The 16,301-nt window shown below is 37.5% G+C and overlaps 1 protein-coding gene across 13 annotated transcripts in view; it reads left to right on the top strand.

Moving 5' to 3' along the window:
• The first annotated feature begins 3,403 nt into the window (after positions 1-3,403).
• The window catches only part of HFM1 (helicase for meiosis 1), a 45,314-nt gene continuing 32,416 nt past the window's right edge, over positions 3,404-16,301 (top strand). For 9 of the 13 annotated variants that reach the window (XM_019291851.3, XM_019291857.3, XM_019291852.3 and 6 more), the window contains exons 1-10: positions 3,404-5,596; positions 5,689-5,757; positions 6,433-6,586; positions 6,974-7,095; positions 8,530-8,836; positions 9,579-9,844; positions 11,378-11,425; positions 13,138-13,208; positions 13,702-13,834; positions 16,039-16,190. In XM_019291851.3, the coding sequence (XP_019147396.2) occupies positions 5,536-5,596; positions 5,689-5,757; positions 6,433-6,586; positions 6,974-7,095; positions 8,530-8,836; positions 9,579-9,844; positions 11,378-11,425; positions 13,138-13,208; positions 13,702-13,834; positions 16,039-16,190 (1,383 nt within the window). In that variant the 5' untranslated portion in view covers positions 3,404-5,535. The remainder of the gene's footprint in view (positions 5,597-5,688; positions 5,758-6,432; positions 6,587-6,973; positions 7,096-8,529; positions 8,837-9,578; positions 9,845-11,377; positions 11,426-13,137; positions 13,209-13,701; positions 13,835-16,038; positions 16,191-16,301) is intronic. The other 4 variants (XM_019291847.3, XM_019291854.3, XM_019291849.3 and 1 more) reach the window with 4 other exon arrangements.

Below are 16,301 nucleotides of genomic sequence, written 5' to 3'. Positions count from 1 at the left end.
TCTAATAAAAGGAAGCATGCTAAAAAAATGTTACTTTTCAGGAGTTCTGAATCATTTTTTTTCAATTATAGCATTATAATTTCCAATCCAAAGCAAGAACTTTTTCTGACAGGAAACATTTTCAAAGGTCATGAACCATCACAGGATCTGGAATCCAGATGTTAGCTGTATAGCTGTAAATAGAATTAATTAATAATAATTTAGAACAAAAAGCCAATAAAATAAGAGCATTTGTTGTACCTTATACGTCTGTTGAGAACTGATGTCCACAAAATAGCTCTACCTTAAAAAAATCCATTCCATTCCTACCTTTAAAAAAGTACATTGTTGGAATTGACAAGATGAAAATAGCCAGGTATTTTCCAAAACAGTGGTTGCAGATATAACTTTCAGGTTAGTCATATATACAAAAGCAGACATGGACGCTTTTCAATGAGACATTTTTTGTTTCACTTTTAGGGGAAGCAGCAATGATTTGCCACCTAGGAGGTGTATTCCAAATGAGCAAATATCACTGCAGCATTAATCTCATTTTCTTTCCTTCTGCATATGTCTAATTTCATCAGCTGATTTAGATTTGATTTAGATATATAGGAATTTTAAAGTATCAGTTATGTGAACTATAAAGTCTATACTCAATATATCTCCTTTGTCTATGTGGAAAATTGCTAATGTCTCTAATTATATAGGACATAAATGCTTGTACATGACACGATTTGTTCAGGGCGGAGTTGTAAATGTGGAATGTGCTTGTTTTGTTAATTTGAAGCATAAGACTAATACTATATATAATGAAAATAGTTCTTGATGGTCAGTCTATACCTTAGAGGCTCAGCAGGATGAGTTCATCTCTTAAAAGTGTAAGAAAAAAATTATATGGGTAAGAAATTGAAAAAGGAAACAAAGGTAAAAACGTACAGAAAAGACCACTTTCTCCACTTTGCCATGAAAAAAAACAATAGTGCTAAAAATATTTTAGTTTAGCCACATAAAAATCAAAGTTCAAGAGCTAAACTTCCTGGAGAAGCATCTGTTGGGGGCACCGCAGGAGCAGGCTGCTGGCTCTGCCCTGGGGAGCAGTGCCTTGTTTCAGCGCTGGGACAGCCCCTCGGGCGGACACGCAGAGCAGGATTGCCACGTCCCAGCGGGAGCCGCGTTTAGCTCTCTTAAGACCCAATCTTGCAAACACTTATGCACGTGAGTAATTTCAGCTGCCACAAATCAGGTTATTCACCTGTTTTAAGTTTTTACAGGGGTGGTGCAACATCCGGCCCACATTTGTAAATGCTAGCCAACATGATAAAATGGAAGAAACTCCCCTTTTCCTCACCTAGCTGGGTAACTTCATTTTTGCTGTATTTTTATTTGTACTTTATTTTTCTGGAAAAGTTTACAGGTGCAAATATTTTTTTTAAATTATTGAATTTTACAATTTCATTAATAAATTGATGATTGCAACCACCTCAAGCACTGGTAAAAGTCATGCAGTTCAGGGGTTGCCTGTGACTTCAGGCCTTCTAACATTTCACAGTGATTTCTGCCATGAGGAAGGGTGCTTTTTAGAGACCAATGGTTTTGTCATGTCTCCGAAATTGTGGATAAAGCTCAACAAAGGAAACTGAGAGAAGTCAGCACCGATTGGGAGCTCACTTACATCTTCCTTCTTTTCTGTACTTAATTTATTTGTTGCTGATTTGCTCAGTTTGTAAGTTCTGAAGGAAACTGAACCTCCTAACAGCTCTGTATTTAGCAAGTATGAGAATTGTTCTGTTATCATACGGATCACTGACCAATGTCTGGTGTTCATGATTTTCGAGTTGTGTTGCTCCAGAACATGCAAGTTTATGACTTAGTATGTGATCTCTGTGAGCTGGAAAGACTCAAAACATATGGCAGATCAGATGTTAGGCTTGGGGAAAATCAAAAATTAAACTGTCTCAGAGCAGTTGAGAGACTGCTTTGCTATATATTTTATGTGATTTCTGGGTGTGTTGAGGGAGATGTCACCTAGGGAAAGGAATTGAAGAAAAAAATAGCTTTAAAAAATGAACTGTTTGTATTATGGCTTTAAACATTAAAGTCTGGTCAGCTAAAAGCAGATGTTGTGAACGAAGATGGAAACTTGCCTGAGGCCAGAAGCAAAGAAGGCATTCACTAATAGTAAAAAGGAAAAATGCTTTCTGGTTTCAGAATTTAGTGTAAGCAAAAAATGAATGCTTACTGCATGCTTATAGTCACAAACATTTTCCCACTTTTATTCGGATTACTGAATAAAACTGATGGCTTCAGAATATAATTTCAGACAATGGGTTCATTATCAATCCTGATTGTTTTCTAAGGTCTTTATGAAATATTTTGTTATTCCATGCTGGCCAAGATCCTATCATGTTGGAAGTAGGAACGAAGTGCTTCTCACTTTTGGCTGTCTGCCCAGTAATTAGATGAGGAGGTGGGTTTAAGCATCTAAATGCGTGCTATAAAATTTGGAATATTGTCATATGACACAATTCTGATGCAAGTCTTTTAAAGGGAAGAATAAATACAGGAAAGACCTGAATATACACCAGATAGTAAAAATGAACATGATACTTCTTGCATTGAATTCTTAATTGACCTGGGCTTGCGCAACTTGAGCGAACACTCATTATGTAAACATAAACAATGTCTAAGAATTTGAAATGGAAAGTTAAAAATTAATCAATATTTTCAAGAAAGAAAAAAACATTGATTAAATAAAAATTATTTATGTTTAAATCAATCAATATTTGAGAACATATTCTCCTTTTCATCTATTTATATTTGAGGAAATACATATTTACAGTTGCTGCCTCTGTAGTATTTGTTGAATGTCATGAAGCTTTGAACCAGCTTAGAATTTAGACATAGACAGTTGTGCAGTTTATTTAAAGTTTTCTAGTTCAAAAGCTATGCTCCAATGGCAAGTCCAGAATTTTACGTTGCAGTATTTTGGGGAGGAGGGGGGTAAGCAACCTAATTCTGCATTTTACAAATACTTTGTAATATTGTTTCAATTCATATAATTTGAGGGATTTTGTTGCACCACTTGAGCAGCAAGGAAAAAACCTTATTTTCAAAAATCCACTAGAAAGGATAAATATTTTCAGTATCTTTATTTCTTCCTGCAGGAACCATTTTCCTAACTGAGTCATACGGCTCAGGAATCAGCAGCCTTTTCTAATTTACACCAGGGTCGAAGTGAGTAAGAACTTTTCAAGGGAGTAATTCCCAATAACTCCATGCTTGGACAAGTTACAAGTCGAGCATCAGTCGAGTGTCTCTTTGACAGTTTTTATGGGGAATTTAGGCCCATCCTTTCCGATTTCCGAGTGGGGGGTTTGTCAGGTGCTGCGCCTGGGCCGCCCCTCAGAGGAAGGCAGCGGGCGTGAGGCGGGCGCGCCGCCCTCCATTTCGCGCCGGCGGGAGCCCCGAGCCCCGGAGCGGCGAGGGAGGGACGGCGGGAGCCCCGAGTCCCTGAGGGAGCGCCGGCCGCGCACAGAGCCGAGGAGGAGCGGGCCGCCATCGCCGCTTCCCTCCGGCCCCGCTGAGGCTGCTCAAGCGCGCGGCCCCACCGCGGCCGCCATTTTGCGCAGTAGTAGCGGCGGGAGGCGCTGTTGGTGAGGCGGGAGCGGCAGCGTTCTCCTTCCTAAGCGGAGGGAGCGGGAGCCTGGCTGTGAGGGGCCTCAGGGTCCCGCGGGAGCCGGGGAGCAGCGCAGGGAGCTGGGGATGCGCTCCGCGCCTTCGGGGCACCGGGCAGTTGCGGTTTGTTTGGGTCAGCACCCCTGAGGGTTGCGACCTTCCCTTTGGGCCCCTGGAGAGAACACTGTGATTAAATACGTGGTCTGAGGAAAGGTTTTGGTTTAGGAGGAAGTTGCAAAGCAAAGTGGCTTCAAAACTGAGCAAACGCTCTCATGGGCTGCCGTGTTTGTCTGTAGTAAGGTGTTTCTTAAAGCAGATACATGAGAGAGGTCGCTCACAGGATTTGGCAAGCACCTCTTAGTAAATGTGAATCAGTGGTCTGTGCTGCTCCTGCAAACACCTACTCCCTTATTCTGCCATCTGGAATATGCATTTTCCCTGTGGAATCCAACAGCATTGAGCGCGTGGAAAAGATGCTTTGTTTCCTTGCCATCTTGGAAACGTTTTGGGCTCCTCCCCACCACTCCCACCCCTGCCTTTTTTGCTTTCTTCTTTTGCTTTAAAAGTCTGAGAGACTTTTTCACTGTTTCCTAGCTGAAGCAGGTGGGTGAATGCAGAGCTGCATAGAGTGCATTTCTTTTAGATTTCCAGTCTTGCAGAATGACCATGACATCTCTTTTTATTTTTTCTTTTACATTATCAAGCAATTGGGATTAATAGAGCTAGTCAAAGAATAAATGACACGTAGAGAGCAGGGGCCCCAGAGAACAAACATTGTGTATAATAAAGGCTGTTCAAGGATGGTAATCATAAATCCAAACTATTTAAATGGAAGTTGCATAATCATAGATTGATGATTCCCCACCTGAGGTAGGAAAACCATTTCATACTGGTGTGCAGTATTTACACCTCCTTGAACCTGATGGAGCAGTGGTTATTCACTTGGATAGGCACTAACACAGATTATTACTACTTCAATAACTGTGACTTGATTAGTGCTCCTCACAGATACTTTCTGCTGCCACTACTGATACCAAGCCTGAGAGCTCCTGCTTTAGATTACTGACATTAAAAGCATGTGAAAACATGGTGGCAAAATGAAACACCTTTGTTGTACTTTTCTGTGTGATTTCTAAATTCTAGATTTATTAATGTGAAGGGGAAAATGGCAAAACCTGGCCGGGAGGGGGAGTGGCAGAAATTAGCAGAAGTGGTACTGCAGGCTTACCGTGTGTAGAGGGGGCATAGACAGATTTCTTTGAAGTTCTTCACTGTGTTCACAGACAGTTTTGAATACATGCTCTATATTCTCCTGGTATCGTAAAATGTTTTTTATTTTAAATTTGAAACCTTGCTCTGGAATATTTGAAGATTTACAGATTCTGTAAAAGAAAAATACTTTTCAAGTTTTTGATTCACAGCTGACAGTGTGCAGTAATTAAGTAAACCTGAAGCCTATTTGCAAAGCACTCTTAAAGATCCCTTTCATATGTTGCTAATGAGATGCTGGAGTAGAAAAGAAGAGTCACCGTTAGTTTTGTCTCTGTAGATAAAGAAGAAAGCTTTGCTTTGTTATTTTACCTCCATAGTTGGCCTTTATTGAACTTTATAAACTTCATTTGTATTTTACCATTTGTTTCAGTGAATCTAAGATTTTTGACTCACAAAATCATTTGTGTGGTATTCTTTTAGTAATATCTTTGTTTTTTAAAGTTGTCCTCAAGCAAAATTAGGAGTTTTAAAACTTCTCAACAGAAACACATAAAGAAGCATTTCTAATGTCTACAGATGGTGCTAAATGAAAAACATTTAAGTTAGCTGGAGTATTTTTAATACTAATGTAAATAATAAATAATTTAGAAATTATCTCTGGTCCTAATGTTTCAGAACAAACCTGTTAACAGCATTAGGGTGTCGGGCCCATACTCCAATTACCCAGGTAAGCAATTTGCATGTAGGTTTTAAAAAGTGTCATTTGCTTGTAAATTAAAATAATTGTTGGGCTAGCAGTATAATTTTTTTTTTTTTTAGGTAACAGTATAATTTTGTTTTGCAAAAATGTGACAGACTGTGATCATAACAAAAACAATTGGAGAAAAGGTATATTGGCTGCAGTTGTGTAAAATAATCACAGAATATACTGAGTTGGAAGGGACTCACAGGGATCATCGAGTCCAACTCCTGGCCCTGCACAGGACACCCCAGGAGTCACACCATGTGCCTGAGAGCATTGTCCAAATGCATCTTGAACCTGTCAGGCTGGTGCTGTGAGCACTTCGCTGGGGAGCCTGTTCCAGTGCCCAGCCACCCTCTGGGTGAAAACCTTTTTCTAATCTCCAAGCTAAACCTACCCTGACTCGATTTCAGGCCATTCTCTTGGGTCCTGTAACTGGTCACCACAGAGAAGAGATCAATGCCTGCCCCTCCTCTTCCCCTCACCAGGAAGTTGTAGAATGTGATGAGGTGTCCCCTCATTTTTCTCTTCTCTAGGCTAAATCTTAGCATTGTTCTCAGAAATTAAATACTTTAACATAAACTTTATCTGGATCTTCACTCCTACCCTCTTTTCCCTCCCAGATACGTCATGGTAGTAAAGGTTGCTTCAAGTGCTGCCCTTCAGGGCTTTTTTAGTCAGAAGTAATAGGAACCATGTTTTATCAGGAGAGAGATTCTCTATTTGAAGAAGAATTAAGAATGCAGTCAAGAGCTCTAAAAGAAAACATTATAGAAATTAAATATTGGCACTTATAACTAATAAACTTTCTATTGCTTTAGACAGGTTCAAGTCTAGTAATTTCAGTTTTACGGTTGCTTGTGCTGCCCTTAGAAGACTAAGAGACTTCCCATTTGATATAAAAATGTTCAACTCTGCAGACATGGTCTTTTCACTGGATAATTTATTTTATGAAAAACCAGATATGAGACAAAGGTAAATCTTTATTGTTAGATATATATAATTGTTTTCCAGGTTTTTCCATACTGAATCAATTTATAGCAGTGTTTTTTCTTATGACTCACTTTTTTGTCTACTGATAGAAATGTGGGGCTAGAAATTTCTAGGTCCATAACCCATACTTTGAAATGTTTCTCCAAGCACATTCAATGATGCAGGTGTATCTTAGGGCTATAAGAAATTGGGGTTAGCAGAGGTTTTGTCTCTTTAATTTTATGTTATTAAAAGTCACATGAATTGAAGAACAAGAATATGTTTTAGCAGGAGAAACAATGGGTTATTTATGATTAGTGATTTTGTGCTAGTTGTTGTGGAGGGTGCTTAAAAAGTGCTTTTTACCTCACGTTTGTGTGTTAAAAATAGGTGTCTGGAAAATGAAGAGCGTAAGACTTGGTTTATTGCACCTGCTCCAGCTATTGCTGAAATTCCAGCTGCAGAGGAGCTACAGAGGGAACTGGAAGAAAACTCAGCCAGCACTCATAAGGGTAAAGTATCATAGAACAGAATCCCAGAATCGCTGGAAAGGTTGGAAAAGATGTTAAGAGGATCAAGTCCACGCATAAACCTGCAAAGTCTGACTAAATCATAGTACTTGACATTGATATTAAATTACTTAACAAGTAATTAGTGTGACAGATCATTCCTCTTTTGCTGTGGAATATGAAATATTCTAGGTATGCAAGTAGAGACAAAGAATGTATTTGAGTTGAGAATGATGGTGTTCAATGTGCCAGGAGCATAGCAGTTCTCTTTAGGCATATACATGCCACAAGTTTACTGTGCAGAAGTGGGCAAGGTAAGAAGTATAATCAAAATTTCAGTTACTGCATATTGTTTCACAAAGCATTGAAACACAATGTGAAGTGGTTGTAAGGGCATGATGTTATCACATGGATCTGATGGCCTGTCTCCCACCCAAGGAACAGAGAGTTTATGTGACACTTTTTTCTTCCTTTTTGGGACTTTAATCAAATCACTCAGGAGGCTAAATTTGAATCTGGTTATTAGTTGCTGCTATGTGGCATATTCCTAGACATTCAGGATTATCTTAAGGAAATTTATTTTAAAGAATTTTTTGCTTTATCTCTGTGAACTAGATTTCTGCATTTCTTAGCTGCTGTGCTGATTTATGATACTCTCTATTTAGGAATTATACTAAATGGTGGGGTTTTTTTCTACTTCATGCAAGAGTGATTCCATTTAGAGCTACTTATTCAAATAAGCTTTTTGGTGTTTGCAGAATTAGAACTGTTGAGGTTGTGTCACAAACAGGGCATTGTAATTTTGAGTTTCTAGGTGGATAACGTTGAAATTAAGACTGCAAAATAGAACTGTTTTGTTATCTTGTTGCATTTAGTTGCTTATTTCTGTTCCTGCCTTTGCCTTCCTTTTGCCAACAGCAATGCTTGTTGATCTGGTCAGCCAGATCAGGACACTGATCCTACTAAGAACCTTGAAAAATGTGGTAGTTAACCGAGAAGGTTATGACACCAGGCTGTCACCAACAGCAATACCACTTCCGACTGTTGCAACTGCAGTGTTTAATTTAGCTGTTTGTATCAGGAACTTCAAGCTTGGTCATTGTGTCATTTTTTTAAAAGACCATCTTTATTCTGGGACAGGGTGAAGAATTCTGTCATACATACTGTTTTGTAGTTCTGAGGAATAGTTTTTATCCTTTACTTTGCATAGGAAGGAAAGAAAGGGACCTTATTTTTAATACTTTTTGATTGACAATGCATGCATTACATTCATTAGCATAAGTCATAAAATATACACTAAAGTTCTTGCAATGAGATAGAATTATCAGTTTGTATAATATATGTGAATTTGGCTGATTCCATGTGAAAGATATTTGATTAAATGACTATGAATAAGAATATGAATATTAATGAAATAGTAATTTATTGGTTTTGTAGCAGGAAGAAAGGACGAGACGTTTACAGAACAATGTAAGAGTAACACAGAGGAAGTAGAAGATAAATCATCGGCACCTGTTTATTTTGGCATAGCCCCTGAAAAAGAAGTCCTGCAACTAAGTCTAGGAGAAAGAGATCAAATTAGTTTTCAGCGTGAAAACATGAAAGTGGTTTCATCTTTTCTCTCTTCTGATGAAAATAAATCTAGAAGAGTCATAGATTTTTCTCAGCGACCGCAAAATAACGCATTAAATGATTTTTTAGAAAACAGTGATGATGAGAGTGTCCATTCGACATTAAGAAAAAGGTACATGTCTAGTCAACTCAGATAATTTATCACTGTCAGAATCATGTTATTATTTTAGATAAATCTGTTGAACACAAAAGTTTGGGATCCTTCAATTGAAGGTACTTCAGCAGGCTCCAGATGGTAATTCTTTCAGTATAAGGAAAAAAATGTTTCTTCTTAGCAATATTTTAGTACTTTAATTAAATGTGTCCTGAGCTCAGCCTCACTCATGAGAAAAATAAGCATGAGGTTTGTTGCACAAAGTTTAAAGAAATTATTAGATAACCAAGCTTTTGGAAGATACTGCTCTGAATTCTTTATCTGCATGGTAACAAGCAAGAAGGCTGAGATAATTTGCTCTGCAGAGCAGAGGTCAGCCAGTCAGGAATATCTTGAGCAGTTCTCAGTGTGATTTCAGTGCTGCCTGGGAGGCAAATAAACTGCTCTTCTATGTCCAGCTCCTCCCACTCCTCAGAATCTGGATGTCTTTATTGGTTTTAGTGATGCAGAAATTCAAAGTTAATCTGCTATTGGGAGTCAGAGCCCATCTGGACAGGCAATTTATTCTTTCATGTTCTTTCTGGAATGAAAGTGAAGTTAAAATGTATCTTGAAAGAGTCTTCAGGTCAGATTATATAAAGTTAGATACAATTGTATTTATATTACTAGTTCTGCTTCTAATGCAAATATATATAGTTTTCAAACATTGGATAAACTGTAACATTACAACAAGCTAGTGAAACTTCTGGAACTTTTGCAGGTTATTTAAAAAGTCTGGCAACACGTATAAAAATACAGAACTTAAAGCTGACTCTGTTGATATGAAAGAAATTGGTACTTACTTAAATACAAGTGAAAACATGAAAGAAGTGACAAAAGAAGGTTTATGGAGAAATAATCATCATGCTCCAATAACTAAAGATCCAGATTTTACTTTGCATAGGGGAAATAATGAGGAGCTTGTGTCTGAAAATGGAATTAAAATTCAATCATTTTCTAATGCTTCAGAGATTCTGGATATGACAGGTAATTATTTTTACTCTATTTCAAGAAAAATAGTCCATTGTCTGTCTTTGTTATATAATAATAAAAGGTATCCAAGATCTGAGGTAGAGTGAAGAACATTTTCCCACCAGCTCAAGGTGAGATAATTGGCTAAAATTGATAGAATGTATTGCAATCCTGTGGAACTTAATTGTGTTGTTGTTTAATGTGAACTGGCTAAACAATTTATGAAGCAGATTCACGTTTTCAGAAGTGCTAAGTCATGTGAAGCTATTTGAAAATGTCACTTCACATCCCCTAAGCAATTTGAAAAGAAACCAGCCTTGTCCCTTCATGTGGTAGAGTTTCATCTTCATTTGAAACCAGAAATTGAAAATGAAATGTTTATTTGTGGTGTGGCTCATATTTGTATCTTTGTAGAAATAGATTTTGAGTAGGAGATACCTGGAAAATGGAGGGAAGTGGTAAGACTTTGATGAAATGATAAAATACTTGGTATAGAAATTCTTTTTTACTTTTAATAGTTTTTAACTAAGTGCAGTTTATTTCTAGATTTTTGACTTTTTGGGACATGACGCATCTGTGGAATGTACCTTGTATGCCTGTCTAACTGCTACAGAAATATGGCGTAGAAAATTATTTCTAGCAGAAAAATGTAGGGCAGAGCGGTGGCTTAGGATGGGATTTGGAAACAGGTCAGGAATGAAAAGCACAATTCCTGTCTGATTGCCTAATGAGCAGTGGTGATTCGATTTGTGGCTGTGGGGATAGCAGCGGATATCATTTACTTTGCCTTCAGCAAGGGTTTTCATAGAATCGCAGAGTGATTGAGAAACACCGTCTTCCACAACATTCTGCTATCCAGTAGGGATACTGTTATACAGTAGGGCACTGGGAGCGGATCATCAACTGCATGGTGTAAAAATGGCTGGCTGAGCTCAGAGGGTGGTGGTTAATGGGTCACACTGCCCACGTGCCAGCTACAAGTGGAGTACTGCAGGGGCCTGCCCTTGAGGAGGGGGTTGACAGCAATCTCATGAAACAGCAGGAACAAATCCACAGTCCTGCCCCAGGGAAAGAGAAGAACCCTGTGGTTCCCCTGGGATGGTGTGACTGGGGGCAGCTCTGTGGAAAAGTGCCTGGGGTCTGGCAGACAGCTTGCTGAACTTGAGTGAGCAGCGTGCCCCAGCAGTAACAAAGGCCAACAGCATCCTGGGCTTTGTTAACACAGCTAGGGAGTTAAGAGAAGTATTATCCCTTTCTTGGCACTTTTGAGACCACACCTAGATACTGCATCAAGTTTTGAATCCCTGGTATGTGCAAGACATCCTTAAACTGGAGTAAGTTTATCAAAGGGCCATCATGATGGTCCTTTCAAATGATGAGCTAGTGACCTCCTTGTCCTATCCCATCATCTCCTTTATATCACCTGGACCTTATTATAGCCTTGAAGCTCCTTACAGAATACACAGCTGGGGGTCAGGAAGATATTTGTCTTGGGTATTGGTTGAAAATGAATCTGGTTTTATAAATGTACTATTTTTACTTCTTTAGGAACTACAGGAAGAAAATTGGAAATTTTGAGGGCTGTTACAGAAATACGTATCCTTGTATTTGCTGTATCTGAATTTCCTGATTTTATTACAGTGCTTTTACATTTGCAAAATTATAGTGTTTAATTTGTAGCCATAGGAATTAATGCATGCCATTGTAAGGGTTTCAATTTGTAGTATAATGCTGGGAATCAAGTGTTGAATAGGTGTTTATCCTTTTGATTTCCAAAGCTAGAATGAAAATAAGACAACTTGTAGATCATTCATTCCTAAAAAAGCTTATTCTTATTTCAAACATTCAATTTTTATCATCAAAACTTTAAAACGTAAAATGTAAAATTTTAATTTGCATAATATATATTTCAGCCATTTTATATGCAAACACACATATACACATGTATCCCCATACACTTTAAATAAAGGAAAATTGAATTATTATTTAGTCTTACTAGGAAAATGGAATCTTACTTTCTGTCCCATTTTCTTAGAAGAAAATTAACTTCAGGTATTCCTTGTTGGTCTGTACTTAGGTTGTAGTGTGCCTATACTGTATTTCCACTGGTTCTTTAAGCAGATTTTACCATAATTTTCTTTCTTCTTGGCCCTGCCTTAAACATGTAATATAATAGACTGTTCATCTCTATCTGTCAATTTTTTTTTTTTACATAGTCTTTTCAATATTTTATTTCTAGTAACTTGTCAAATGGTGGGTTAAATATCAGAAAGAGGATATGTCTATATTCAGGCACCTTAAATTCATGTAAATACCTTTAAAAAGTCATAATTTTCAAAATGAATAAGGACTCCATTGTTGTGAATTTACCAATTACAGTCATTAATGCTTTGCAGTTTGAAAACAGATCACTTATTTAGAGCAGCAATTTTAAATAAGTTTTTTCTTAAAAGTACTTCTTTAGTCTAATGTTACTTGTTTATCTTTCCCCATTTTTAATGTTTAACTGTTTTTATTTCTTGCTTTACTCCTGTATCTTTTCCTCTGCAGTCATTTACTGTAACATGGATCCGAGGCCTTAGCAGTTTGTTGTTCTTGTTGCTGTCGGTGTCGTACCTGACTGTGTGCTCACCCTCAGCCTGATGAGATGGTTACAGTCAGTCTGCTTGTGTGGCTGCACTGCAAGTCCAGACAAGGCTCAGATCACTCATCTGGATTTGTAACCTAACAATGCTCTCTTTTCATCTTCCACATTTTTTAGATGAAAACTTAAATGTGTGTTGTCTGAAGAACACACATTATTGGCAACTGAAAAATATCTTTAAAATCACAGTCAGCAGTAAGTGATCATAGGTGAATTTGTCTGCTACTGTTATATCTGGACATACAATATTATGCTAATTAATTTGTGTTATATTACAAATATTATATGACCACTGACACCTTAGATAGGCTAACAGCAGTGTTCTGCTTGTTCTTGTATCTGGTCTGTCCCTTGCAGCTTCCTGTTCCGTAATTGTATGCTGTTCCATGAAGCCTGTGCCAGGGAGAAGGTTCTTGATTATTGGTATAGTCCTGAGACCTCTCAAATAGGTTGTGGTTTTTTCAGTGATACAGAATATATGGCACACCAAGAATCTAAAACTACTGAATCATTTAATAGGTTACTTTTGGATAACTTTTTACAAGCCTGCGAAGTATTGTGGTATGTTTTAAGTTTGCATTTAGATTGCAAGAACAAGATGCACTTACATTCCAAAATTTTATAATTTACACTGTAGTATTTTAAATTCCTTAATGCTCTCAAGCTACACAATTTAGAAGTATTTTTAAGGAGTTCCCATATTTTAACTATGCACAGTCAAAAGCTTTGGATGATGTAAGTATGGAACATAAACTGCAGCTGCAAGTAGTACTTTGTAAATAAATTTAAGTGGTACTTTGATATTCAGAACATGAAAGGGGTTAGAAAACTCTAATTTATCTAGAACCTCTTCCTGGAATAGTTTATTAGGGTTGTGCTTAGGTGGGAGAAGAAACCAGAAGAACTTTTTAAATGTTTTTCTCAGTTAAAAATACATTTGTGTGAAGATAAGAATTATATTTATATTTATGCATACAGATTAGTAATATATTTGCATGGGGGAAGGGTGGGTGGATGAGTGAGTGAGTGAGTGACATGGGTGAGTGACACTGCGGAGGAGGAAAGAGGGAAGAATCAGCCTTGTCACAGGAAAATGAGGGAGCCTGACATGGACATATCTGGCTTCTAAGACAGTGGAGGATAAAATGTGTGGGAAGGAAGCACAATCATGCAAAACTTTAATTTGTCATTGTTGTAAACTTAACAGTACTTGGCAATTCTTTCCTAGCTTTTATATACAGATAGGAACTTTGTGATTTGTGCTCCAACTGGCTCTGGAAAGACTGTAATGTTTGAGCTAGCTATTACCAGATTACTCATGGAAGTCCCACAGCCTTGGTTAAATATTAAAGTTGTTTATAGTAAGTATTCTGCAGCTTTAAACATTTTGGTGACAGAGTAGAAGATGTCATTCTGCAAATGCAGAGATCTGGAGTGAGTCCAGGAATAATATAGAGATTAAATACATTAAGAAATTGCAACCGCCTTCATTCTTTAAGAAGTTGGTTTAGTGTTTATTTGTGTTACCATTGTAACTATTATTAATATTTAACAGTGTTGTGTAATTGTAGTGTTCAGCATTGCCTATGCAAATAAAAATTAGAAAATCTTGTAAGCAGTTTGTCCTCCAAGAAGGCAAGACGTACACAAAAAGGTAAGGAGAAAGCAAAAGAAACTAAAACAAATTCTGAGTGCATGATTTCTGGCTGACACTATCTTTTGTATGGCTGTCTGTTGCTCTGAGGTGAAGATCATATTTTCCAGTATTCACTTACCTGGCAAGGTTTCCTGCTGTTTTCTGTATACTACCTCAGAGATACCAGAACTGTGATCTTCATGAGTTTAATTGATCTGTGTAGGAATATGAAAATACTTGGAGATAGTCACACCAATTACATTTTTTTTTCTTTCCTTCCTGGAAAACTGAGTTCATATCATGTAAATTGGATTAAATTGGTGATTTTTGTCTCAGTTTTAGTTTATTAATACAGTGATATATTTGTCAGTCTTACTATTAAAGGTTTCATCCTTATATTTACAAAAGCTTCATATTCCTTTTTTTTAATTCACTTTTTTTCAACTTCTTACAATAAAGCTAGTGTTGCTTTAGAGTTTCTGAATTGTGAACTGATCTTAGAAACAGGCATGTGCTACAGGTTCTCTGTCAGCTGAACAAGGCTGAGTGTATGGTAAGAGTTTCTGCTTGCTGTGGTAGAGTTGATACAAGTTGGTTGGTTGGAACTGTCAGTAAGGAAGCAGTTACCTGCTAGTGGAGTTAGATCTGCTGACCTTTCCAGGTTCCACAATGATGGAGAAGGGGACTTGTCAGTTTTCTGAATGTTGGAACAGAGGTGGTAATCAGACTATGTCCTGCTGGTGTGAGCACTGGTGTCTGGTTCATCAGTGGCCCCATGTATGTGAATTAGCTTGCAGTAGTTCTGTAGAGTTGTTTGCCAGTAGTTTTGCATCGAAGGACTGTAGTTCAGGAGCGATCACTTGCTTCTCGCATTCTTGCATTGCTAAAGATGATTAGCTTTGTGATTTTGTGAGTTACTTGCTGGTAGCTTCTGAAGCTAATTATTTCTCTGATACTCTTATGAGATTTTACACCTCTTTCTGAAGTAGAGACTGGTTCTTTAAATCTCTTCCTTTTAGGGATCATTTGCAAGCTAATATGCAGAAATCACTGGTATTCCAGTGGCCCTAACTAACCTAGAATGCATTCACTGCAAGATCTGTTATACTAGGGCTGTTTTCAGGTCATGCATAGATTGCCTCTTTCTCTTAAATCACTGCATTTTCCATATAGATTAATCATCCAGTATAGCCTTACGTGTGTTGTTAATATCAATCTTTATTGAGAATTACATGTGATTTCTGGAAAAAAAAAGAATCTGCAAAAGTACACTGTGTATCCTCAGGAAAATGAATATGAGTAGATTGTTTTAGGAGTCTGTTCATGAGGACCAGCATGAGAACGGCTACCTGCTGTGTTAGCTGCTTGGTATGACCCTACACGTAATTGTACATTTGATTTAGATAGAATACCAGAAGAAATAAAAGTCTGTCTCTTGCTCTTGGATGGTTTCTCATATATAACCTCTTTTCTCTCTGAATACAGAGTACTCAAATCATTCTTAACTGGGAAAAGGTTGGTATTTGTATGATCTTCCATTAGAAAAGATGTATTTCCTGTGGTTTCTTCCATCTGTGAGAAATCCTTTGATAGCTGAATGATTGTTTCCATGTGGTACTGCAAAAAAATCAAACCCAACAGGATACAGGATTAAGAGAGAGCATAAATAATCTTAATTAAAGGGTTCTGTTTCTGTTTGCTGATGGGAAGAACTAGGGCCCAAAGCTCAACACTGATTGTGCACGTGGAGTAGGATAATAAGGACAGTAACACCAGTTACAGATTTTATGGTTCTGGAAGCAAAGCTGAAAATTAGGGAAATTAAATTCAAGAAGGCATCTTACTAAAGAAACTAAATGCATACATTTTTAATACAGTTGAAGATTTGGTTTTCCTGATTTAATTTTCATTATTTGGTATTGTTTTTAGTGGCTCCAATAAAAGCCCTATGCAGTCAGCGTTTTGATGACTGGAAAGAAAAATTTGGACCTATAGGACTGACCTGCAAGGAACTGACAGGAGATACACTGATGGATGATTTATTTGAAATACATCATGCTGACATTATTATCACTACACCTGTAAGTTTCATTCCAGTTCTTGTAAGAACTTAGAATAAACAGACATTAGCAGTCTTGTATTTGTATGCTGCTAGGACTGCTCCTTTTTTTTGTAATACATAGCAATTTTAT

This window comes from Corvus cornix, chromosome 8, assembly GCF_000738735.6.
Source record: "Corvus cornix cornix isolate S_Up_H32 chromosome 8, ASM73873v5, whole genome shotgun sequence".
Taxonomy (NCBI): domain Eukaryota; kingdom Metazoa; phylum Chordata; class Aves; order Passeriformes; family Corvidae; genus Corvus; species Corvus cornix.
This window is presented reverse-complemented; position numbering and strand designations above follow the sequence as displayed.